This window comes from Orycteropus afer, unplaced genomic scaffold (assembly GCF_000298275.1).
Source record: "Orycteropus afer afer isolate SDZICR_OR568_19922 unplaced genomic scaffold, OryAfe1.0 scaffold00124, whole genome shotgun sequence".
NCBI lineage: Eukaryota > Metazoa > Chordata > Mammalia > Tubulidentata > Orycteropodidae > Orycteropus > Orycteropus afer.
In genome coordinates, this window is record NW_006921711.1 from 7607771 (window position 1) to 7635695 (window position 27925).

General features: G+C 38.0%; 1 protein-coding gene across 1 annotated transcript in view; it reads left to right on the forward strand.

Annotated features, from left to right (window-relative positions):
* MSH2 (mutS homolog 2) overlaps positions 1–27925 on the forward strand; it is a 144221-nt gene that overhangs the window by 28789 nt on the left and 87507 nt on the right. The window contains exons 2-6 of the mRNA XM_007944406.2: positions 11447–11601; positions 14624–14902; positions 16049–16195; positions 25502–25651; positions 26124–26257. Of these exons, the coding sequence (XP_007942597.1) occupies positions 11447–11601; positions 14624–14902; positions 16049–16195; positions 25502–25651; positions 26124–26257 (865 nt within the window). The remainder of the gene's footprint in view (positions 1–11446; positions 11602–14623; positions 14903–16048; positions 16196–25501; positions 25652–26123; positions 26258–27925) is intronic.

Genomic DNA, 27925 nt, shown 5'->3' on the forward strand with positions numbered 1-27925 from the left:
GTCGCTAGGACTGATTGTTTCCATTAATTTTGGTTTTCTTCTTTCTTCTTGACGAGGAGAGACCCGTTGTTGTATCTAGATGGCAGCTTGCTAGCTTTTAAGATCCCAGTCGCTGCTCACCAAAGTAGTAGGTGGAACAATGTTTTGTATAGTATGTTATGCCAGTTGAGCTTGATGTCCCCCACTCGCAAACTTTTAAGATTCTCGGAAGTATACAATGAACTAGCTGGTAGAACAGAAGCATTAAACTGTTATTGGGCCAGTAACTAGCATGTCCTGTGAAATCATGTCTTTAAACCTCCAAACCAAGGAACCAAATTCTATCATGTGTTTAGTTGTACATAAGCAGCTTTGGCAGCTACTTTTTTTTTTTATTATAGGTAATTGTTGTTTTAAATATGTCTATCACACAACATTAGCCAGTAGCACACTTTGCAGGTGTATAACTTACTGATAGCAGTTAAAATAATCAGCTGTGCAGTTATACCTTTAATTGTTGGGATTTTTCCATAACCATAAACAAACTCAGTAGTCCACAGCAATTACCCACCCTGCTGCCCCTTTTCCTCCTTCCTTCTGTTTCTAGTAGCCACTGATAAACTTTGGTCTCTATACATTGCCTTCCCTAATAAGTCTTTTTTTATGAGCGAGGTCATGCAATGTTTGTCCTTTTCTCGTTGACTTACTTCACTTAGCACAATGTCTTCAAGTTTATCCATATCGTAGTAACAAGACTTCATTTCTTTTACTGGCCGAGTAATATTCCATTGTATGTTTATATGACATTTTGTTTATCCGTTCATCTGTTGATGGACATTTAGGTTGTTTCCACATTTTGACTATTGTGAATAGTGCTGCAATGAACATTGATGTACAAATCTTTGAGTCTCTGCTTTCAAGTCCTTTGGATGTATACCTAGGAGTAGAATTAGTGGGTCATGTGGTAATTTTATTTTTAGTTTTTTGAGGAACTGCCACACTGTTTTGCACAACAGCCGTACCATTTTGCATTCCTACCAACAATTGAGGGAGCTTTGGTGGCATAATGCCTAAGGCATTTGACTGCTAACCAGAAGGCTGGAGGTTCAAACCCACCAGCCATGCCTTGGAAGGAAAACTGGGCAATCTACTTCTGCAGAGATATTGCCTTTGAAACTCAAGGAGGGGCCACTCTTCTTGAATGAACTTGATGGCAGTGAGTTTTTTCTTCTTTTTTTTTTTTTACCCCAACAATTCATAAAGGTTCCAGTTTCTCCACATCCTTGCCAACCAAAAAACAAACCAAACTGACTGCCATTGAGTCAATTCTGACTCATAGCGACCCCTGTTGGTTTTCCGAGGTGGTAAATCTTTATGGAAGTATTTTGCCCCATCTTCTGCAGAGTGGCTGGTGGGTTTGAATTGCCAACCTTCTGGCTGAGAGTCAGATGCCTTCGGCACTGCTCCATCAAAGTTCCTTTCCTTACTAACATTTATTAGTTTTAAAAAATCTAAACTAGTAGGAGAGAAATGGTATCTAATTCTGGTTTTGATTTGCTTGTCATTGATGGCTAATGAATTTGAGCATTTTTTCATGTGTTTGGTTGCCAATTGAATGTCCTCTTTGGTAAGTGTACATTCAAATCCTTTCATCATTTTATGATTATTTGTCTTTCAGTTAAGTTGTTGAAGTTATATATATATATATATGTATATATATTGTTATTATATATGGTTTCTGAAAATATTCTCCCAGTTTATAGCTTGTCTTTTCACTTTTTTGGTAAAGTCTTTCAACAAACAAAAGTTTAATTTTTATGAGGTCTCATTTATTTATTTTGTCTTTTGCTGTTTGTGCTGTTGTTATTACATTGGACAATCCATTGTTAAAAGCTAGGCCCTAAAACATTGCCCCTCCCTTTTTTAAAAAAGACTTAATATTTTTCAGGTAGCATTTATGTTCTTAATCCATTTTTAATTTGTTTTTGTGTATGATAAGAGGCATGGATCCAGTGTGATTTTTCTACATGTGGAAATCCAATTTTCTCAACATCATTTATTGAAGTAACTTTTCTTTCCCCATTAAATGGACTTGGTGTGACTCCTCCTACTTTGCTTTTCTCTTTGAACATTGCTTTAGCTATGGGGGCCTTTTGCCATTTTATATCGTTAAGGATTCATTTTTCCATTTCTGTAAAGAAAGCTGTTGGAATTTTGATCAAGATTGCATTGAATCTATAGATTGCTTTGGGTCATACTGACATTTTAACAATATTAAGTCTTCTAACTCATGGAATATCTTTAAGTCTTTTAAAATCTCTTCCAGCAGTATTTTATAATTTTCCTTGTATAAGTCCTTCATCTACCACATGTCTGTCAGTTTGTTGTACTGTTGTAGCTTGGGTGTTGTTGTGAGGCTGCAGCCTATGCCACCGGTATCTCAGATACTACCAGGGTCACCCATGATGAACAGGTTTCAGTGGAGCTTCCAGACTAAGACAGACTGGGAAGAAGGATGGGGCCATCCACTTCTGAAAAAATTGGCCACTGAAAACCTTACAGCAGTGAAACACTGATATATTACTAGAAAACTTAATGAATAGCTGTGAAATAATGTCTGATATAGTGCTGAAAAATGAGCCCCTCAGGTTGGAAGGTGCTCAAAATACAACTGGGGAACTCAAGGAGGGGCACTCTTCTTGAATGAACTTGATGGCAGTGAGTTTTTTCTTTTTTTTTTTTACTGTTCAAACTACAGTCAACCTTAATGACGTGGATGGCATATAGTTTTGAGACCTTCATTTGCTGATGGGGCATAACTCAAAATGGGAAGAAATAGCTGCAAATGCTCATTAATACTTGGAACGTGGAATGTACAAATTATGAGTCTAGGAAAATTGGAATTTGTTAAAAATGAAATGGATTGGATAAAGAGCAGTGTCCTAGGCCTTAGTGAGCTGAAGTGGAGTAGTATTGGCCATTTGGGATCAGACAATCACATGGTCTGTGCTGGGAATGACAAGTTGAAGAGAAATGACATCGAATTGATTGTCATAAAGAATGTTTCACGATCTATCCTGAAGTATAGTGCTGTCAGTGAAGGATAATATCCATACACCTACAAAGAAGAACAGTTAATGCTATTATTATTCAATTTTATGTACCAACCTAAAGCCAAAGCTCAAGAAATTGAAAAGTGTTTCTGATTTCTGCAGTCTGAAATTAACCAAACATGCAATCAAGATGCACTGATAATTACTAGTGATTGGAATGTGAAAATCAGAAACAAAGCAGCCGCATTGGTAGCTGGAAAATACAGCCTTGGTTATAGAAATTATGCCAGACAGCCTGGGTTATAGAAATGATGCCAGAGCTCCCATGATAGAATTTTTCAAGACCAACAGCTTAACTCATTGCAGATACAAGAGGTGATAGAGAAGCTCTGTCATCAGTCAGAAAAGGTCAGGAGCTGACTGTGGAACCAGATCATCAAGTGGTTATATGCAAGGTCAAGTTGAAGCTGAAGAAAAATGAAACTAGTCCACTAGAGCCAAAATACAACTTTGATTATACCCCACCTGAATTTAGAGACCATCTGAAGAATAGATTTGACATACTGAATACCAGTGACCAAAGACCATACAGGTTGTGGGATGATATCAAGAACATCATACATGAAGAAAGCAAAAGGTCATTAAAAAGACAGGAAAGGAAAAAAAGACCAAAATGGAAGAAGAGGTTGTGAGACTTGCTCTTGAACGTAGAGCAGCTAAAGCAAATGGAAGGAATAATGAAATAAAAGAGCTGAACAGAAGATTTCAAAGGACGAATTGGGAAGACAAAGTAAAGTATAATAAAATGTACAGAGACCTGGAGTTAGAAAACCAAAAGGGAAGAACACACTCAGCAATTCTCAAGCTTAAAGAGTTGAAGAAAAAATTCAAGCTACAAGTTGCAATAGTGAAGGATTCTACGGGCAAAATCTTGAATAATGCAAGAAGCATTAAAAGATGGTGGAAGAAACACACAGAGTCACTGTATCAGAAAGAAATGGTCGATGCTCATCTGTCTCAGGAGGTGGCATATGATCAGGAACCAATGATAGTGAAGGAAGAAGTCCAAGCTGCACTGAAGGAATTGATGAAAAACAAGGCTCCAGGAATTAGTACCCATTGAGATGTTTCAACAAATGGATGCAGCATTGGAGGTGCTTATTCATTTAAGCCAAGAAGTTTGGAAGACAGCTACAAGGCCAACCAATGGGAAGAGATTGATATTTGTGCCCATTCCAGGGTGATCCAACAGAATATAGAAATTATCAAACAATGTCATTAATGTTACATGCAAGTAAAATTTTGCTGAAGACAGTCCAAAAATGGTTGTAGCAGTATATTGATAGAGAATTTCCAGAAATTCAAATTAGATTCAAAAGATGTAGGAAGAGTGATATCATTGCTGATGTCAGATTTTGGATGAAAGCAAAGAATATCAGAAGATGTTTTCCTGTGTTTTATTGACTATGCAACAGCATTCAACTTTGTGAATGATAACAAATTATGGATAATATGGCAAAGAATGGGAATTTCAGAGCACTTAATTGTGTTCATGAGGAACCTCTACATAGAGAAAGAGGCTGTTTTAAGAGAACAAGGGGATATTGCATTGTTTAAAATCAGGAAGGGGTGTGTATCAGAGTTGTATCCTTTCCCCATACTTATTTAAGCTGTATGCTGAGCAGATCATCCAAAGAGCTCAACTATATGAAAAAGAATGCAGAATCAGGATTGAATGAAGACTCATTAATGACCTGTGACATGCAGATGACAACCTTGCTTGCCAAGAAGTGAAGATAACTTGAAGCACTTACTGATGAAGATCAAAGACTGCAGCTTTCAGTGTGGATTATACCTCAACATAAGAAAACAGAAATCCTCAGAATTGGACCAATAAGTAACATGATAAATGGAGAGAAGGCAGAAGTTGTCAAAATTTCATTTTAGTTGGGTCCACAGTCAACACCCATAGAAGTAGCAGTCGGGAAATCAGATGATGTTATTACACTGGAGAAATCTGCTATGAGGGACCTCTTTAAAGTGTTAAAGAGTAAAGATACCTCTTTGGAGACTAAGGTTGGGGTAACCCAAGCCAAGGTATTTTCAATAGCCTCATATGCATTTGAAAGCTAGACAATGAATAAGGAAGACCAAAGAATTGATGCATTTGAATTTTGGTGTTGGCTAATACTGAAAGTACCATGGACTGCTGAATAAGGAACAAATCTGTTCTGGAAGAAGTACAGCCACAATGTTTCTTACAAGGGAGAATGGCCAGACTTGATCTCACCTACTTTGGTTAGAAGGGACCTGTCCCTGGAGGAGGATACAATGCTTGGTAAACTAGAAAAAAAGGGGAAGACCCTTAACGAGATGTGTTGATACAGTGGCTGCAACAATGGGCTTATGCATAGCAAAGATTGTGAGATTGGCACAGGACCCGGCATTGTTTTGTTCTGTTGTACATAGGGTTGCTAAGAGTCAGAGTTGACTCAAAGGCATCTAACAATGAGAATAAGTCCTTCGTGTCCCTGGGTAGATATATTCTGAGTATTCTATTAGATGCTATTATAAATGGATTATTTCCCTAATTTTTTTTTAAAGATTACTACACAGACATCATTTTTTTGTTTTTGTTTTTGTTGTTGAGACTATACACCGCAAAACATACCAGTTCAGCCAGTTTCTGTGTGTACAATTTAGTGCATTGATTACATTTTTCAAGTTGTGTAACCATTCTCCTGAATTGTTCCTCCCCCATTAACATAAATTCACTGCCCCCTAAGGTTTCTGTCTAGTATTTCAAATTACTGTTGTGAGTTTGATCATGAGTAGGTAGTTCTTAAAAGAGCATAATACTCAAGGCAGACTTTTTTTTTTAACTAGTTGAACTGTTTGATTTAAGAAGACTTAAAATATTTTAGGGCTTTTTTTTTTTGTTTAAGTTTTAAAAATAATCTCATGGCAATAGTTTCAGGGGTTGTCTAGAATCCATGAGAATTTGAAATTCTGTTTTTTCCCCCTTTTGATCAGCATTCTTCTATGGAATCTTTTATCAAAATGTTCAGTAATGCTTACACACACACACTTTTAAAGCAAAGGTATTGTTAAACAATTTATAAAGTCCACGCAACTCAAAAATTCTCAAATCTCAATGTAATTCTAGTTCTTAATAACAAAGTGACCGTATTTTCAAATGTTAGTAATCCATTTATTTAACAAGCACTAATGGAAGTTCTCCTTTGTGACAGGTACTAGTGCTGTAGAGATAAGGCACTCAATACCTGGACAAGTTGACAAACAGGATAACATACAGTTAACATATTATGGAACGTTGTGTTATAGTAGCCAGGACAAGTTTAAGGAGGATACCTAACAAGTTGGAGAGTGGAGATGGGTTTAAAGCTTAGTATCATGGAGAATTACACTTGAACTTAGTTTTGAAAGATGCATAGAATTTAGTTAATTCCAGATGGGCAGACGATGGGGGATTCAAAGGAAAGATGATAATAAATAAAAATGAGATAAAAATAACACTATGCCTTAGTTAAAGAATTGGGTGTGACAGTGGAAGTCATAGGATATCAACCAAATAGATGTTAAGGGACAGTTACATTTAAAAATTTTCTGAGGAATTGATTTCTTCTAGGTTTCAATGAGGAGCTCCTACAATATTTCAGGGAAGGGGTGTAAGATGATGTAAATGGATTAAAAAATGCATTTAATTGAATCGAGAGAGAAGGATGGCCTCAGCTCCTGTACCTCTTTGTCCTGTCCTGCCTTGACATTATTATCATTACACATTATATCTTTAAACATTGTATGTCCTTTAACACGGATTTATAAGTATTGTTTTATGCATTTGCCACTTAAATCATAAAGGAAAATGAAATCATAAACCAAACTAAACCAAAAGTATAATAATACTTTCATATTTACTTAAGAAGTGACTATTACTGTATTTTAATGCAAATAACATGTGCCCTCTTTGTTTGCCAGCTGTGGTAGTTAAGGTTATGTGTCAACTTGGCTGGGCCTGGTTTTGAGTGGCTAGGCAGCTGGTAGTAGTTATTCCCTATGATGAGACTGGTGATCAACTGCATGGTGGAATCTACTATGAGCAGCAAGTTGCCTTAAGGATGTTGTCTGCTTCTAGTATATAAGAAGCAGCTTTAAGAAAGGTCTCTGAGCTTTTTGGCACTCTTGGACCCTGCATGGAGCTGAGTCTTCATTCGGCAGCCTGCTGTGTAATTTGCTGATCTTAGCACTGTTTAACTAGTGGCCTGCCTGTGTTGCTTGGTAATCTTGGGACTGTGCCATTTCACCTGTCAACCTTGGGTTTGTCAGCCTCAGCAGCCAGCAGCTGCCTGAGTAAAGAAGAAGCATCCAGCTTCAGTGGGCTTGGAGCAAGAGGCAGAGCTGAAGCCCAAGGTCAAGGGGTTTTCACCCAGCTCCTAGAGCTGGCACTTTGAACTCAGACTTCTAGCCTCCTAAACTGTAAGAAAATAAATCTGTCCGTTTAAAACCATCCATCTGTGGTATTTCGGTCAGTGGCACTAGATAACCAAAACACCAACCATTTCTTCCCCCGGGAAATACTTTTGTAAACATTTTCGTGTACCAATTTTTTTACAGCAGTGCAAACAAACATAGAAGGCTCGTGTTATTTGTGTAAAAATACAGTAATTGTATTCTTTATATTTTGTATGTTTTTGAGTTTTTTGTACAGTGTTCTTTCTTTTCAGACTGAAGAATTCCTTTCAGCATTTTTTGTGGGACAAGTATACTAGTAATATACTCCCTCAGCTTTTGCTTATCTGGGAATTGCTTAATTTTTCCTTCAGTCTTTTTTTTTTTTTTTTAAATTATGATTTGGGTGAAAGTTTGCAGAGCAAATTGATTTTCCATTCAGTGATTCATACACATTTTGTTTCGTGACATTGACTGCAATCCACATAATGTAGTAGCTTCCTTCCCACTTCCCTCCCTGTGGTCACCTTTTCCCTGTGTCCTTTCCTATGCATTCCTCCCCTCTGAGCTATCTCCTTATGCAAATGCTGCCCTTCTGATCTGCTGTGGTTGATTGTTCTAAGGAGTATACCTACCTGGTATAATTGTTCCTCTTGTAGGCCTATTGTTTAGCTGGAAGCCACAGGAATGAGTTCAATTCCAGGCCCAAAGGTTGACTAGGGGTCATAGTCTCAGGGGTCTTATCAGTCTCTGTCAGACCAGTAAGCCTGGTCTTTTTTTATGATTTAAGTTTTGTTCTGCATTTTTCTCCCACTCTGTATAGGATCTCCAACTTTGATCCCTTTCCCAGTGACCAGCAGTGGTAGCTGGACACCATCTAGTTCTTATGGTGTCAGTGTCATATTGACTGAGGTTTGTATGGTACACTCTTTCTAGCCATAGTTCCTTGGACTAATTATTTCCATGTGTCTTTGATTTTCTTCACTCTTGTGCTCTGGATGAGAGACCAATTGTTGCATTTTATGTGGCCAAATAATTCTGCTGCTGGTACATCCATTGGACCTGCAATTTAAGAGTAGCTCCCAAATTATGCCAGACCAGTATTATTTTCCTCTTTCCAGAATTTCTTTTGCTGAGTAACTTTACCTCTTGCCATCAAAATTGAGGGATGATAGGAAAGACATTGTTTTTCAAGCTCATTGATGTATTTACTGAAAGTTACTGAAGATATTTATAATGGCATTTATTGGTATCACTGGGTAACATTTTTCTCTGATCCTGTGTTAGTAACTATTTTGGTACTTTTCTTGAACCCCTCTAAAAGATAAAAGAAATGTTGTTTCATCAAATGCATAATGTACATTATATGGAATTCCACCTGATACGCTGGTTGAGTGACTAGTTGTTCTGGTTTGCCTGGGACTGACGGGCTTCCTGTGATGGAGGCTTTCAGTTCCCAAACTGGAATAGTCTTGGGCAAACTGGAATAAGTTGGTTACCCTATGTACTAGGCAAAAATGGGAAATGACTGAGTGGTGACTGCCATTCTTCTGTGAGGTTTTGATTTTGAGTGTTAATTGGGAGATGTAAATCTGTTTGAGCTCTGATAGGCCTTGTTCTTGTTAGTTGTCATTGAGTTCCTTTGCGTGCCTCTGAGAATGTAGGAAGCCTTGCTGTATGAGGTTCTAGACTAAACAAGTAATTTTCATTCAGCTTGCTTTCTAAATGTGAGCTCAATAAATGAGTTTATTTAGCTCTGTAAGAAAACGTGGCTGTGTTGAATTTACTGAGAGTTGAAAACTGGTAGCCTAAAGTGTTTTGATAAAGATTTGAATTAATTCTTTGTATTTTAAAATTTGGGATATTTCATGTAGAAGTTTAGGTTTTTCATTTCTTTTGAAAAATCTGTGTGGTGCAGTGAATTACTTTGTATGGCTTTTCTAGACTTTGTAACTCCCCCCGGATCACTGGGTGGTGGGACCATGCAAATAAGGTGTGTAGAGCTCTGATGTTGGGATTGGTTAGTTTTGTCACTCTGCCAGGCTTGAAATGAGTTCTCCTAGAGGCAGAGAGGGGCTCTCACTGCCATCAAGAGTGAAGAGCTGGAGGTAAAGTGGAGTGTGTCCTTGGATCTGAGATCCCTGCGCTGGACTTCCTTGGCTGAGAGATGCCCCGGCTGAGAGATGTGACAGTGGAACCAAGAGGCACAAGACAGAGAGGCAGGCTTACCTGGCCCACAGAGGCCAAGGCCAGGTGGAGAAGCTAAGGGCCAGAGAGACGTGTCTCAGGGCGCAGCAGAGGGAAGACTGTCCTGATCGAGCAACTGTATCCTGAGCGTGTTCCTGAACCTGAATTGCAGCCTGTTACTTCCTTAATAAACCCCATAATTGTGAATATTGTCTGTGAGTTCTGTGTAGACATTGCAACAAAATATCGAGCCCAGCAGAGAAGTAGTGGTACTGTGGGAGGGGCAGTTGTTGTCAGAGTTGATAAAAAGGCTGGAGGGTGGCGGCATGTCTGCCCTCATAGGAATAATCCTTGGACTGCTGATGGTGATTCTGGCTTTCTCTTGTGAAGTTAGAGGAGGCCAGAAGATGCTGCTGCCATGCCCATTTTGCAATCTGCAAAGCAGAAAACTGGGCAAAACTTTTTCTGCAATTCAGCAATGAGTTGGTGCTGGGTAGCTGCTCCCTCTGACCTAGAGAGTCCAGATTCCTTCTTTACCCTATACAAAGATCCCTTGCTTTTCAGTGGTTGATTTTATGCCACTTTGTTTTTCTGAATATCTATACCTGTGTTTGCTAACCAAGAAGAATCTGAAGAGGATTTTCACTTTATGAAAAAAAAAGGAAAAGCGAAACTAGCATTCAGCATTTGTTTGTAGCAAGCTGTTAAAGAGGCAGTACATACCCCATGCAGCAAGAGTGGTGACACCAAGCTCCTTCCTGGGGAACTACTTTCAGTATTAAGTCTTCTATAGCTTTGAACTGTGTCTGTGAATACTATAAACCAAAAAACCAAGTCCACTGCCATCGAGTTGATTATAAGTCGTAATGACCCTGTAGGACAGAGTAGAACTGCCCTGTAGGGTTTCCAGGGCTATGAACCTTTACAGAAGCAGACTGCCTCATTTTTCTCCTGTAGAGTGGCTGGTGGTTTGAACCACCAATCTTTTGGTTAGCAGTTGAATGCCTTAACCACTGTGCCACAAGAGCTCCTTAACACTACCTGTTAATGTTAATAACACTGTATGTTAGTGTTGTTAATGCTGTATGTTAGTGTTATGTTAGGTTTTAAGTGTTATCTGGTATGATTTGATAAGTTATTTTTGGAGTCTGGGAACGCTCAAAATTTTTTCCCATATAAATTAATAATACCTAGAACGTTTTTTGCAATGACCAATGACTAATTGATTTTTTAGATCTTTCAAAAAAAAGTTTTGTATTCTATACAGTTATGACTTTAATTCAAACTTGTGAAAAATAAATTGCAAGAAAGTAGCATAAAGTAAGCTATATGTGTATTTATTCATTCTTTTATTTTTTTTTGTTACATGGCTTTTGTAAGTTTTTTGTTCCTAAAAGTGGAAGCATAAAATAAGAAGGCTTAATATCATGATTAATTTTCTAATATGTTTATTCTTGTAGTAATTTGTATTTCTGACATACCTTTATAAGAATGTATGAGTTTTTTTTTTTTTTTTTTTTGATGTTATTGTATAACCTTCATAGAACCAGGGGGCACTGTGTCTGTTAACCATTTTATACTCTTCTCCTACCGTAGTACCTGGCATGCAGTAGGTGCTCAGTAAACCATTTATTGAATAAATGAATTACTGAGAAAGTAATGTAACTTTGGAAAGCATTGTGTTAGGTGCTTGAAAATTTGGCACTTTAAATCCTCAAATTTGTAACATGTAACTTTTTTTAAATGTTTTTCTTTAGGAGCAAAGACTCTGGAGAGTGTTGTGCTTAGTAAAATGAATTTTGAGTCTTTCGTCAAAGGTCTTCTTCTAGTTCGTCAATATAGAGTCGAAGTTTACAAGAATAGAGCTGGAAACAAGGCTTGCAAAGAGAATGATTGGTATTTGGCATTTAAGGTAATTATCTTCTTTTTAATAAAATTATTTTTTAAGAGCAGAAAAAATAAAAAATGTGAGAGAATTCTATGTGCTTTAAAATTTTAACTAGATTGTGATGCTACAATGTTTTTAGAAACTTCAGTATTCTTTAGCATGTGACTTAAGATGGAGTTCTGGTGGCGTAGTCCCTAAGGCACTTGACTGCTAACCAGAAGACTGGTGGTTCAAGCCCACCAGGTACTCCTTGGAAGGAAGACTGGCAATCTACTTCCGTAGACATACTTCCTTGGAAACCCAAGGTGTCACTATGAGTCGAGACTGACTTGATGGCAGTGAGTTAAAGTATTAATGGTATTTGAAGAAGTTGATCTCTGTGTTCGATTTTTTTCCCCCATGTTCTCAATAGTATGTCCAGAACAGGAAAAGCCCTTAGATACTATTTCAGAGATTACTGTTGTTGTTGTTATGTGCCATCAAGTTGGACCTGACTCATAGTGACCCCTCCTTGGGTTTCCCAGGCAGCATTACTACAGAAGTAGATTGCCCAACTTACCAAATGGCTGGTGGGTTTGAACTGCCAGCCTTCTGGTTAGCAGTCAAGTGCCTTAGGCACTATGCTACCAGAGCTCCCTCAGAGATTACTTGTTGGATCATTTTCAATGATTCTTACCTTTTCTTAAGAACTCTTGGGTCATTTTGAGAGCTTTTTTTTTAAGGTGTGCTTCCTAATCTCTGCATGCAAATCTAAAGCATATATGTGAAAAATTGTTCATGTTTGCGATTGAGTCGATGTTTTTCCTTTGAATAGTCACTATTTTTTCATTTCAGTTTTGATCCACATTTTAATCAACAGTTGATAGCAATTGGGGATTCATAATCTTATTATGAAAAGGTAAATGATTACCATGATTGTGATGCTCAAAAGCATTCAGTACTGCTGATTACTACTGGTTGCTTAAATGTGACCATAACTGTTCTCATGGGAAGCTGTTTGTGTCCTATGATTGTCTTATGTTTAAAGTATGGTCCATCACATGCCCCAGAAATGGCTGATGGGTAACAGCAATCTGTCAGCTTCTGATGATCAGACTGAAGTATACAGTGTTACCCAAGTCCAGCCAAAAGCAAAGAAACTTGACCCTTTAGTTAGCTTGTTGAATCTTAAAGAGTGATTTCTAAGAAATACTGAAAATAAGTCAAGGATGCTTTATTTGGTCTAGAACAGTCTCTGCGTTCTACAGCTCAATATATTGATTAAGAGAGATGACTTCTCAAGGTCAATAGTTAAGGTAAAGTAATAATACTGATCTCTGATGTGGTATGGTGAGGTGTGCTGGTGGCACAGTGGTGAACCACTCAGCTGCAAACTGTAAGGTTGGCAGTTTGAATCCACCAGCTGCTCCACTGAAGAAAGATGTGGCAGTCTGCTTCCAGAAATATTTACAGCCTTGGAAACCCTTTGGGGCAGTTCTGCTGTGCCCTATAGGTTTGTTATGAGTTGGAATCGACTCGATGGCACTAGGCTTGGCTTAGTGTTTGGTTATGTGGTGTGGCTACTTCTGTGAAAATACTGGCATATGCAACAGAAGGTGGTTTGGTAGAATGTGGAAATTTAAGCATATTGTTAACAGGATTACCAGTTTGGGCACCCTATTGATTGTGTATATAAACCCAGCTGCCAGATTTTAAACGGAAATCACTTAAAAAAAAATTACTGAGTTTTTGTTGAAAGTTTACATAACAAGTTAGGTAGATTCCCATTTGACAATTTCTGTTCATTGACATTAGTTACATTTATCAAAATGTGTCAGCATTTTCTTAATTGTGTATTGTTTGCTCCAGTTCCAGTGCTCTCGTTTCCCTGTCCCCTTATCTTCTCACCTTTGCTTTTGACTAATTGTTGACCTTTTGGTCTCACACTGGTGCTTTTTAAGCAGAGTGCTGAACTTATGGGTAATGTCCTTTATTTTGTATGCTGCTCTGCTATTTTGCTAGAGGGTGATCTCAAGGAATAGTCTCAATTCTAGGTTATAGGATGTCTCAGGGTGATACTCTTAGGGAGTCTGTGTTCTCTACTGCTCAGTTTGTCTGACTTTTTTAAAAAGAATAAGAATTTGAGTTCTTTTCCACATTTTTCTCCCATTTTATCCAGGACCATCTATTGTGATCCCAGTCAGAATGGTAAGTGGTGAGAGCCAGGCACCATCTAGTTCTTCTGGTCTCAGGGTAGATAAGGTTGTGGTTCATTTAACCATCTTACTGTTCTGCTCCTGGTGAATAGAGACCCATGGTTGTGCTTTAGATGGCTGCTCACAAGCTTTTAAAACACCAGACATTACATCATTAGGATACAGATCATGATTTTTGTGAAGATTCTTATGCCAATCGAATGAATTGGCATAAGCCTGAAATCACTTTTTTTTTTTTTTAAATTGTGATTTGGGTGAAAGTTTACAGAGCAAATTCACTTTCCATACAGTGGTTCACATACATTTTGTTTCATGACATTGACCACAATTTACCACAATGCAACAGCTCCCTTCCCACTTCCTCCCGATAGTTGCTTCTTCCCTGTGTCCATCCCTCCACGCACTCCTGCCCCCTGAGCTGTCTGCCTGCGCATAAACAGCTCTTCTGTTCTCTCATGATTGATTTCTCCAAGGATTGTACCACCTCAGGTAAATGTTCAACTCATATGCCTGTCTTTTGTTTGGCTGGAAGCCATAGGTGTAGGTTCAGTTCCAGACCTGAAGGGCAGCTAGGGACCATAGTCTTAGTGGTTCCACCAGGCTCTATCAGACCAGCAAACCTGGTTCCCCCCCACCCCCATGTGCCCAGTTATTCTGAGAATAGTTGGAAAGGTAGGGATACTTTATAGAAATTATAGTAATAATAAATTGGAATATATGGTTATAAGTAATAAGTTTTTGTTAGAAAACATTTTATTAGTAAAATCCACTAGAGTTGGAGTTCTTGCTTGCTGATAAAATTTTAAAGTAAGTTCAACAGTTTCTTATAGTTTTTCTTTGTTTTTGCTCAGGCTTCTCCAGGCAATCTTTCTCAGTTTGAAGACATTCTTTTTGGTAATAATGATATGTCATCTTCCATTGGTGTTGTGGGTGTTAAAATGTCCACAGCTGATGGCCAAAGACAGGTTGGAGTTGGATATGTTGACTGCATACAGAGGAAGTTAGGATTGTGTGAGTTCCCTGACAATGACCAATTCTCCAATCTTGAAGCTCTTCTGGTTCAGATTGGACCCAAGGAATGTGTCTTACCAGGAGGAGAGACTGCTGGAGACATGGGAAAACTGAGGCAGGTAAGGAAATCAATCTAGAATCCAGGTCTGGAAAAGGCTTTTTAATGGACATAAGGCTGTTTTACTTAAGGAAAGCTATGTAATTAAAAGTCTAAAGTTTTGGATCTGATGATAATAGTGTTTTATTTTTGAGGAATGTCCTGATATTTGACAGAAAACTTTATATCTTTAGTAGAACTTCAGAACAAGAGGTTTCTTGTTCTAAGACTGTTTCCCTTTCCTTCCCTCCCTTCCCCCTGTACCCCACTCCCACTCCCCTTTTGAAGGAGTAACATATTGTCAACTTTGAAGTGTTAAGAATGAACAAAAGGAATGCATTCTTGGTTCAGGGGGAAAATAGGTGCTATAGGGCCAATTAGGGAGCTCTGGTAGCATAGTGCTTAAGGCATTTGACTGCTAACCAGAAGGCTAGTGATTCAAACCCACCAGCCATTCCTCAGAAGGAAGTTTGGGCAGTCTACTTGCATAATGATACCGCCTCGGAAACCCAAGGACATAAAAACACAACAACAACATAGGGCCAATTTGAAAGAAAACTGTACTTACCACTGTACTTAGTATGGATTTATTCAAATAAGCAAAATGTAATTCTTAGTATTAATTTTTGGTAGTTCAAGTATAATTTTAGTCTTTTATTTGATTTTTTTTTAACTTCAATGAAATTCTGATTGCCATTTGTATGGGTATATGGTTTATTATTTAGATGTTTCTGAAGGAATGTATGCTCTAAGGATTCTTTTTTTTTTTTTTGTGGACCTCAAGTACCTTAAGAACTACTTGGAAGATACCAAATATGTTTTGGACATTTATAGCATAGATAGTGTCTAAGCAACTTCCCTTAAGTAATACATGTATCTTCTTTCTTCTTCTTTTTTTTTTTTTTACAGTGTTCCCTCACCTCCCTGAATTTTTACTATTGAGTCTAGTTTTTAAAAGTTTTATGTCCACATTTAAAATGTCATCTATAAATTTTTCAAATATATGTTAATGAATATATGCTGCTATTGACTTGCACATTATGTAACAATTCAGTGTGGGTTAGTAATCTATTGAAGTCTCATCACTTTTTATCCCTCCATGTTATAAGCTTCTTTTTCTCATTGTAATATCTGAATGTGGTAATTTAAAGTATTTCTTATAAAATAGATTATTCAGAGAGGAGGAATTATGATCACAGATAGAAAAAGAGCTGAATTTTCCACAAAGGACGTTTATCAGGATCTCAACCGATTATTGAAAGCCAAAAAGGGAGAACAGATGAATAGTGCTGTCTTGCCAGAAATGGAGAATCAGGTCAGTGGTTTGCAAATGTGAATTTATTCTTAAATCATAATAGTAGATTTTTAGAAGCTTAGTTCTTTCACATGTATCTTAAAACCTAAACTGTGGATCATTGATAGTATGCTTATTTGATATATGATGAAAGTTGTGAAAATGACTAGAAAAATTTAAATATAATCTTAAATATAATATAATTATATTGTACAAGGGGCTCTGGTGGCACAGTGCCTGAGGCGTTTGGCCTCTAACCAGAAGGGTGGCAGTTCAGATCCACCAGCTGCTCTGTGGAAGGAGGATGGAGCAATCTATTTCCATAAAGATTTATAGCCTTGGAAACCCAGTGGGCGTGGCTATGAGTTGGAATGGCAGAGTTTTCTTTTTTTTTTTAATGTTGCATTACATATATCCTTGGGGTATGTAAGGTTTTAATGGCTTCACTTGAAAGAGAAAGAGTCTGATTGCTTTCACTTTAGTAGGTGAGATAGCATTCTGAATGGAGGGGAGAAAAGACCTGTTTTGTATCTCACCTCTGATATTTACTAGCTGTGGAGCCTTTGATAAATTATCTCACCTTTCTAAGGGGCAATTTCCCTACCAGTTAAATAAGGTTAAAAATACCTGCCTTAAAGATTAGGAGATAGTAAGTGTGAAAGTATATAAAAATACCTGCCTTAAAGATTAGGAGATAGTAAGTGTGAAAGTATATACAAAGCATAGTAATTGTATAATAAATATTGCATCTAAATAGTTTGACCCAGAGTTTAGCATGGGTTATGTGTGATTAGTCATAGAAATAAACAGTGTAACTTTTATGGAATTATCAATGGTTGAAGTTTATTTTATTGGTCAAATCTTGGTGGTAAGGCTTGAAGTATTTTTATGGTAAAATATTAGAAACTTTTGACAGGGTATTTGTTAATCACAATAAATGAGAACTTCTGTGTCTGTTTAAACAAGACCAAAAAAAAAAAAGAACCCAAACCCATTACCATCAAGATAATTGTGATCCTATAGGACAGAGTAGAACTGCCACATAGGATTTCCAAGGCTGTAAATCTTTATGGAAGCAGGTTGCGTCATATTTTTCCCACGGAGCAGCTGGTATGTTCAAACCAGTGACCTTTAAGTTCATGACTGAGCGCTTTGACCTCTGTGCCACTAGGCCTCTGTTTAAGATAGAGGAACCTTTATAACTGCATATAATTATCAAAGTAGATTTCAAACTAGAATGTACTGAGACTATTATGGCTATCATTATTTTTAAGTGAATGTTCATCAGGTAATAATTTGCTCCAATTGACCGTCTAAACCAATTTTCTTATTTATATTGACGATCTGAACAATATGTTTGAGCAGTAATCCAGTATTAGAGAAACTGTTGTGAGGAAAATATCAAATCCTCTCTTTATTTCTCTGCCACTTCTCTTTTGACACTAGCTTCCTATGTAGTACTTTTTCCTCTGTTCTGACCACTGGAGCTAGGTTAAATCTCAAAAGTTAAAGGACTCGGCTCTTGGTGCCATCTTGGAGCCTGTGATGGCTTCCTGGGAACAGGATTTCTAAACTGGCAAATATGTCTGGAGGGCTGTGGTTCAGTGGGGTCTTTGGAACCAGAGGGAGCACACAGCTCTTCTTACAATTGAATGTGTTTATGCCCAAGATGAAACTGAATTCTATTTAGGCAAGAGATGTGCTTATGTGTACAAGACAAAGAACAATACAGTGACTCCTGGTGGTGAACCTAATGAAACTAGAGTGATCTGGGAGAAGGTAACTCACGCTCAGGCAAACAGTGGCATGTTGTTGTTGTTGTTAGGTGCTGTCGATTTGGCTCTGACTCATAGTGACCCTGTGCACAACAGAATGAAACACTGCTCAGTCCTATGCCAGCCTCATAATATTTGCTATACCTGAGCCCATCGTTGCAACCACGTGTCAGTCCATCTGGTTAAGGGCCTTCCCCTTTTTCGTAGACCCTCCACTTTACCAAGCATGATTATCCTTCACCAGGGAATGGTCCTTTCTGACAACATGACCAAAGTAGGTCAAATGAAGTCTGGCCATCTTGCTTCCAAGGAGCATTCTGGCTGTACTTCTTCCAGGACAGATTTGTTAGTTCTTCTGGCAGACCATGGTACTTTCGGTATCCTTTGTCAATACCACAACTCAAAAGCATCAACTCTTCATCGGTCTTCCTTATTCATTGTCCAGCTCTCACATGCATTTGAGGCTGTTGAAAATACCATGGCTTGGGTTAGATGCACCTTAGTCTTCAGAGAGACTTCTTTGCTCTTCAGCACTTTTAAAGAGATCTTTTGTCGCAGATTTGCCCAGTGCAATACATTGTCTGATGTCTTGACTATTGCTTCCATTGGTGTTGATTGTGAAACCAAGTAATACGAAATCTTTGACAACTTCAGTCAGGAGAAAGAAGAGGCCATCCACTTCTTAAAAGAATTGGCAAACGAAAATCTTCTGAATAGCAGTGAAACATTGTCTGATATAATGCTAAAAAACCATGGCATGGCTTGTGCCAAATTCCAACACAACCTTCCTGCTAAGAACATTGGACACAGGATCTGTGTAATGCTATGCCCTTTAAGGATTTAAGCTTAATTGAAAAGTAAATAAATAGAAGTGTGGATTTGTTTGAAAAAAAGATTAAAGGACATAAAATGTCAGGTGCAAACCATAAGCTTGGGAGTTCCTAGGGCCCCTCTCACTTCTGACCTATTGGGTTGATACAAATTGGGGATTTCCTCTATGCATTCAGGACACCAACTGTATGCTTGAGGGCTCCAGTCCCCTCACTTCTAACCTACTGGCTCCCACTACTCCCTCGGCTTCCATAATTCAATGGAAAGAGTCACAGAACTCAAGGAATGAGTTAAAATTAACAGCTTTTGTTACAAAGAATACAAATCAGGATTAGCTCTAAGGAGAGGCACATACTGTGAGGTCTGGGAGGGTTCCTAATACAGAACTTATGTTTCCCTAAGAGGAAGCATTACCCTTCCATGAGCACATTTCTTTGCCAACCAGGAGACTGAGTGTCAAGAGCTTTTATTGAGAGTCCTGTTATATAATTCAAACTCCAGCCCCCTTCCTTGAGTCGTGTGATAGAGCTCGACACATTTATTGTGTATGGTAGGTCATTGTTGGCATAGTCAGCCCCGACCCAACTTGTTCATAAACCCTCAGGTATGGTCTTGAGTCCTCATCAGAGACACTTAAAAACATCAGTCTTTGGGGAAGTGATAAGGTTTTAGAGGAACCAAGGTCAAAGGTGAGATCTTTTGGGTAAGATTAAATTCTTTTCCCCACACTTATCCTTTAGTTTTTGAAAATATGAAGAAGCTTTTAGGGCAACTAAAACTTTTTTTTTCATCTGTGCCTCTTGGTGACATAGCAGAGGTTCTTCTCATACATTTGCTGGAATTTGGCAAGGGCAGAATACATACATTACTTTGTCACCAAATATGAGAAATAGGTGTATTTACAATGAATGTATATAATGTCAAGTATATTTTAAGTAGAATTTGCCATTGGTTTATCACTTTGATGTCCTTTATTTTATGTTTTATTAATAGCATCAAAGGCAGTGAGAATATACATATGTAATTTAAATTTTTATTGTTTAAATATACATATGACCCTGTGTGTTACAGAGTAGGACTGCTCCACAGTTTTCTTAGCTGTAATCTTTACGGAAGCATATCACGGGGCCTTATTCTTTGGATGGGTTCAAACCACCAACCTTTAGGTAAACAGCTGATCACAGACTGCACCACCCAGCGCCATATACATATATACCCTTTCCTGTATAGATATAGGAAAGTACATGTATTTTAAGTATATAACTGAATTTTCATAAATTGAAATACTTACATAACCAGCATCTAGAATATTACCATCTTAGAAGCCCCTCTCCTGGTTTCTTCCAATCATTATCCTCACCATGGGTAACTCAGGTGTTCAGACAATTGACAGCACAGATTAGTTTGCATTTTTTTCATAGTTTATATAAATAGAACCATGTAGTCCATTTTTTTGGGTCTAGTTTATTTCACTTAATGCTATTTTTGGGAGATTTATCCCTATTGGGGCAGGAGGCAAGGCTAGGCCTCAAGCCCCCTAGACCCAGGAAAGGGAGGGAGCGACCAGGGACCACAGTGTCAGGTTCCAGATAGGAATTAGGTAAGGGGAGGGTGTAGAGGTTTCCAACAGCTAAGGGAGACAAACTTGTCTGTCAGTTTGTCATCCTGTGGGGCTTGTATGTTGCTGAAAGGCTTGAGGCTGTGCCACTGGTGTTTCAGGCGCCAGTGGAGTTGCACATGGTGCGTAGGTTTCAATGCAGTTTACAGACTAAGACAGACTAGGAAGAAGGAGGAGGCCATCCACTTCTCAAAAATTGGCCAGGGCAAACCTTACGAATAGCAGAGAAACACTGTCTGATACATTACTGGGCAACTTTATAAGTAGCTCGGAAACATTGTCCAACGCAGTGCAGGAAGATGAGCCCCTTGGGTCAGAAGGTACTCAAAATAGGACTGGGAAAGAGCTGCCTCATCAGAGTAGAACCAACCTTAATGATATGGATAAAGTAAGTCCTTTCAGGACCTCCATGTGCTGACATGGCACAAACAAATTGAGGAGAAACAGCTGCAAACATCCATTAATAATTGGAACATGGAATGTACGAAGGATGAATCAAGGAAAATTGGAACTTGTTAAAAATGAATCCTGGAACGCGTAAAGATTGATATCCTAGGCATTAGTGAGCTGAAATGGACGGGTTTTGGGCATTTTGATTCAGACAAATAGTATGATCTACTATACTGGGAATGACAAATTGACGAGGAATGGCGTGGCATTCATCATCACAAAGGATGTTTCAAGATCTATCCTGCAGTACAATGCTGTCAGTGATAGGATAATACCCATACGCCTACAAGGAAGACCATTAATACGACTATTATTCAATTACACACCAACCACCAAAGTCAAAGATGAGGGAATTGAAGATTTTTATCAACTTTTGCAGTCTGAAATTGACCAAACATGTAATCAAGATGTGTTGCTTATCACTGGTGATTGGAATGCAGAAGGTGGGAACGAGAATCATCAGTAGTTGGAGAATTTGGCCTCAGTGACAGAAGTAATGCTGGAGAGCACATGATAGAATTTTGCAAGACCAACGACTTATTCATTGCAAATACTTTTTTTCAACAACACAAATGGTGGCTATACATGTGGACTTTGCCGGAGGGAGTACACAGGAATCAGATTGACTACATATGTGGCAAGAGACGATGGAAAAGCTCAATATCTTCAGCCAAAACCAGGCCAGGAGCTGCTTGTGGAACAGATCATCAACTGCTCATCTGCAGGTTTAACTTGAAGCTGAAGACAGTTAAAACAAGTCCATTAGAGCCAAAATATGACCTTGAATATATCCCTCCTAAATTTAGAGACCATCTAAAGAATAGATTTTATGCATTGAACACCAGTGACCGAAAACCAAAAGAATTGTGGAATGACATCAAGAGCATTGTGGTGATTATGTTTTTGTGTCAGCTTGGCTGGGCCTGGTTGAGTGGCTGGGCAGCTGGTGGTAGTTATTCATCATGATGAGACTGGCAATCAACTCCGTGGTGGGATCTACCACAGGCAGCTAAGTAGCTGCCTCTGAGATGTGGTCCACTTCCTACATATATGGAGAAGCCTTGGGAATGGTCTCTAGCCTATGGCACGCTTGGACCCTGCATGTAGCTGTGTCGTTGCTCAGCAGCCTGCCATGCTCTGCTGACCTTGGGACTTACAATGGACTTAAGTTAATGGCCTGCCTTGTGGTTTGGTAACATTGGGACTGTGCCTTTATACTTGTCAACCTTGGGGCTTCTGAGCCTCAGCAGCCAGCAGCTGTCTGAGTGAAGAAACGCCTCTAGCTCCAGTGGGCCGGGAGCAGGAGGTGGAGCTAGACCCCAAGGTTGAGGGGCTTTCACCCAGCCCCTAGAGCCTGGCACTTTGAACTTAGACTTAAAGCCTCCAAATTGTAAGAAGAAACTCCTGTTTCTTAAGGCCATCCCATTTGTGGTATATTCTTGTCAGAGCGGCACTAGGTAACCAGAAGAAGCATCATCCATGAAGAAAGCAAGAGGTCATTAAAAATACGAGAAAGAAAAGACCAAAATAGATGTCAGAAGAGACTCTGAAACTTGCCCTTGAGCAAAGAGTAGCTAAAGCAAATGGTAGAAATTACAAGATAAAAGAACTGAACAGAAGATTTCAAAGAGCAGCTCAAGCCGACAAAGCCAGTTACTATAATGAAATGTTCAAAGACCTGGAGTTAGAAAATCAAAAGGGAAGAACACGCTTAGTATTCCTCAAGCTAAAAGAATTGAGGAAAAAATTTAAGCCTCGAGTTGCAATATTGGAAGATTCTGTGGGCAAAATATTGAATGATGCAAGAAGCATCAAAATAAGATGGAAGGAATACACAGAGTCACAGCACCAAAAAGAACTGGTCAGTCTTCATCCATTTCAGGAGGTGGCATATGTTTAAGAACCAATGGTACTGAGGGAAGTGGTTGAAGCTGTGCTGAGGGAATTGGTGAGGAATTGGGCTCCAGGAATTGACAGAATACCCATTGAGATGTTTCAACATACGGATGCCCCGCTGGAGGCACTCACTCAGTTATGCCAAGAGATTTGGAAGACAGCTACCTGGCCAACTGACTGGAAGAGATCCATATTTGTACCTATTCCAAAGAAAGGTGGTCCCACAGAATGTGGAAATTATAGAACAGTATCATTAATATTGCATGCAAGTAAAATCTTACTGAAGATAATTCAAAAACGGTTGCGCAGTATTTTGACAGGAGAACTTCCAGAAATGCAAATTGAATTCAGAAGAGGACGTGGAACAAGGGATATCATTTTAATGTCAGATGGATCTTGGCTCAAAGCAAAGAATACCAGAAAGATGTTTACTTGTGTTTTATTGACTATGCAAAAGGATTTGATTGTATGGATCATAACAAATTTTGGATAACATTGAGAAGAATGGGAATTTCAGAACACTTAATTGTACTCATGAGGAACCTGTATATAGACCAGGAAGCTGTTGTTCAAACAGAAAAAGGGAACACTGCATGGTTTAAAATGAAGAAGGGATTGTGTCAGGGTTCTATCCTTTCACCATACTTATTCAGTCTGTATGCTGAGCAAATAATCCGAGCAGATGGACTATATATGAAGAAGAACGTGGCATCAGGATTGGAGGAAGAATCATTAACAGCTTGTGATATGCTGATGACACAACTTTGCTTGCTGAAAGTGAGGATGACTTGAAGTAGTTACTAATGAAGATTGAAGAATACAGTCTGCAGTATGGATTATATCTCAGTATAAAGAAAACAAAAATCCTCACAACTGGTCCTGTAAGCAACATTACGATAAATGAAGAGAAGATTGAAATTGTGAAAGACTTCATTCACATTGCTTGGTTCTACAGTCAATGCCAATGGAAGCGACAGTCAGGACATCAGATGATGTGTTGCACTGAGCCAATTAGCTGCAAAGGACCTCTTTCAAGTGCTGAAGAGCAAAGATGTCTCCTTGAGGACTAAGGTGCGCCTGACACAAGCTATGGTGTATTAATTCGCCTCATATGCATGTGAGAGCTGGACAATAAATAAGGAAGACCGAAGAAGAATCGATGCTTTTGAGCTGTGGTGTTGGCGAAGACGCCTGAAAATATCGTGGACTGCTAAAAGAAGTAACAGGTCTTTCCTGGAGGAAGTGCAGCCAGAATGCTCCTTGGAGACGAGAATGGCCAGACTTCGTCTCACATACTTTGGTCATGTTGTCAGAAGGGACCATTCCCTGGAGAAGGATGTCATGCTTCGTGAGGTTGGAGGGTCGACAAAATAGGAGAAGGCTCTCAACGAGATGGACTGACACAGTGGCAGTGGCGATGGGCTCAAATATAGCAAGAATCATGGATCTGGCTCAGGACTGGGTGGTGTTTTGTTCTGCTGTGCATAGGGTTGCTATGAGTCAGATACGATTCGATGGCACCTAACAACAACAACAACAACAATTTCCCTATTGTTATATATAGTTGTAGATTGTTTGTGCTCATATTGTTGTGGGTGGTGGTGGTGTTGTTATGTGCCATTGAGTTGGACCCGACTCATAGAGACCCCTCCTTGGGTTTCCGAGGCAGTATCAGTACGGAAGTAGATTGCCCCATCTTCCTTCTGAAGAGTGGCTGGTGGGTTTGAAACGCCAGCCTTCTGGTTAGCAGTCAAGTGCCTTAGGCACTATGCTACCAGAGCTCCCATTGTTGTGTAGTATTATGAAAAGAAAAAAAATAAAAATTGTCACAACTGGATCAATAGCATCACAATAAATGGCAAAGAAATTGAAGTTGGCAAGGATTTCATTCTTGGATCAATAGTCAGTGCCCACAGAAGCAGCAGTAAAGAAATCAAACAGTATTGCATTTGGCAGATCTGTAAAAGACGTCTTTAAAGTGTTAAAAAGCAAAGATGTCACTTTGAGGACTATGGTGCTCCTGACCCAAGTCATGCTATTTTAAACCACCTTATAAGTGTGCAAAAACTGGACATTGAATAAGGAAGACCAAAAAAGAATCGACACATTTGAATTATGATATTGGTGAAGAGTATTGAATATACCATGGACTGCCAGAAGAACAAACAAATCTGTCTTTGAAGAAGTACAGCCAGAATGCCCCTTAGATGTCAGGATGGTGAGATTTTATCTCACTTACTTTAGACATTTACATCAGTAGGGGCCAATTGCTGTATTAAGACATCATGCTGGGGAAAGTAGAGGGTCATTGACAAAGAAGACCATCAGTAAGATGGATCGGCACAGTGGCTGCAACAATGGGCTCAAACATAGCAACAATTTTGAGGATGCAGGACTAGGCAACATTGCATTCTGTTATACACAAAGTCACTAAGATTTAGAGCCTACTCCATAGCACCTAACAACAACTGTTCTGTTGTGGGAAAATACCAGAATTACCCATTTTATTCGTGATGGACAGTTGGGTAATTTCTACTTTGGGTGATTAAAAGGTGCTGTCATTGTAGTATCATTTTATAAAAATGTTTTTTTTAATTCTAAGAGATTTATTGAAACTCTTAATTTTCTTATTTTGGATTGGGAAGAAACACTAAGGAAAATGATAGTGTTCAGAATTTGTTTTTGTTTTGATACTTGTTTTAAAACAAAATCTAGTGATACAGCAGTCTTTTTTTTTTTTTAAATTCTTAACCTTAGGTTGCAGTTTCATCACTGTCAGCAGTAATCAAGTTTTTAGAACTCTTATCAGATGATTCAAACTTTGGACAGTTTGAACTGACTACTTTTGACTTCAACCAGTACATGAAATTGGATATTGCAGCAGTCAGAGCCCTTAACCTTTTCCAGGTAAAAAATGCAATACTGAGTGATTAAAAAGTATATCCTTCAATATATACCGAAGACACTTATTAAGGAACTTAAATAAATATTTTGAAATATTATACTTAGAATAATTTTGAGTTGTTATATTTTAGTTTTACAATTACAGTTGGTTTTGGTTTAAGCTATAGGAATAGTATTTGTCAAGGCTTTATAATATTGTATATTAACAAGAGTTCTTTAATTTACATTCTAAAATGTTTCATATCTGAAACGGTTGTGATTTATAAAATGCTTTTAGTTTTGGGCAAGATGTACAGGAGAAAATAAGTTTTTTTAACAAGTTGAAAGTTTGATTTTAGAAAGAGTAACTTTTGTACAAATTTCTCATTTAATATTTGAGAAATGTTATGTGTTCTTGTTTCCCAAATAACAGTTCTTTTTCATGTAAGGTTTTCGCTCATAAGTGTATCATTCTGTTTTATTTTTTGTTTACTAGGGTTCTGTTGAAGATACCACTGGCTCTCAGTCTCTGGCTGCCTTGCTAAATAAATGCAAAACTCCTCAAGGACAAAGATTGGTTAATCAGTGGATTAAGCAGCCGCTCATGGATAAGAACAGAATAGAAGAGAGGTATCTCGTGAATGCATAGTTTTATAAGCTTTGAATAACTTGCATTTAATCTACAATTATTTCACTTTTTCTGACATGCAGTCTTCCACCTTTGTTGGCGTTTAACTACACAGAGGAGTGCATAATAGAGTAATAAAGATTTTGATTCCTCAAAAATCCTTTTTTCCTAAATAATTTTTTGATTATAAGAAGGTACTATTTTATTAGAGAAGAGGTATGGTGTAGTGTTTTTGGAGCATGGACTTGGGAGCCAGAGTATTTTTTTCAAATTATGGCTCTAACGCTTTATTCATTGTGTTAGGTTAGTTACTCATCTTCTCTGTTTGTCAGTTTCTTTATTTTTAAAATGATATTAATAATAGCAACAACTTCCTAGAGTTGTTACATGAATTAGATGATTTTCATATGTATAAAGTACTCTGAATAGTACCTCACATATAGGAAGCACTTACTCTTCATTATTTTAGAAAGGTTTTAAGCCAGTCTAAACATGTATTTCAGAAAATCTTAAATTGAGGGTGGGGAAAGTTGTATAATTCTTTACTTTAATATGAACAGCTGTGAATTAGAATTGACTTGACAGCAGTGGGTTTGGTTTTGAGATTTTGGAATATGAATAACATTTGGGTATATTTTATTCTTTTGTTTTAGATAAGAGTTTTAATGTGAACACATCTGTGTAATAACACACAAGTCAAGAAACGGCTAACTATACCATCCCAGAAACTTCTCTAAATTGTGCTAGTTCCTACTCCTCATCACTCTGGTAGTGACCACTATCCTGACTTCTAACACCTTAGGTTGATTACTTTGGTCTGTTTTTGAACTTTACATAAATAATTCTATATAATACACTCTTGTGCTAATCTTCTTTTAAACACAGTTATAATCTTAATGTAGTTTTGTTCCCTGTTTTTCCCCATTTATCCGTGGTACATATGTGTGTGTATATATATTTATTGTGATTTGGGTGAATGTTTACAGAGCAAATTGATTTTCCATTCAGTAATTCATACACATTCTGTTTTTGTGACATTTACTGCAGTCCTCACACTGGGACAGCGTTAATCCCACTTCCTCCCTGTGCCCACACCTCCCTTCATCCTACCTTACTATATCCATGCTTGTATTATCATAAGCATTTTTTAGTTTTGCTTTTTTATCTTGATGTAGTCAACATTTTTAATAGATATCGAATATTTCGTTAATTGGATTTACTTTTATTTTACCTTTGTGAACTGAGAAAGAATCTGTACCTAAACAAGCAAATATTTTATCTTACCTTTTAATTTTTTCAAGTAATTGTTACTTAATTTAAACTCTCACACTAGCAGAGTCATTCGTTCTGTTTTTGTCTTAAGACTTGTGGAAAAAGGACTGTCTAGAGCATTCATGTATTTAGACCCATCAGGAACCTGATATGTCACTTATCTATTATTACCAGAATTAATTTAGAAGGCAGGCTATCAAAACTACAGATTTTGTTGTGAGATTAAAGCTTACTGTCACAGAACATAGCAACAGTTTCTAAAATCTGGTGGTCTTAGAAGACTTATTCATTAGAAAGATAGTTTTATGAATTAGTCTTAACTTTTCTGCAGTTGCAGGGGAAGAAGAATTATTTTCTCCTTTGTATCTTACTGAGTTTTTTTTTTTTTTTTTTTTTTT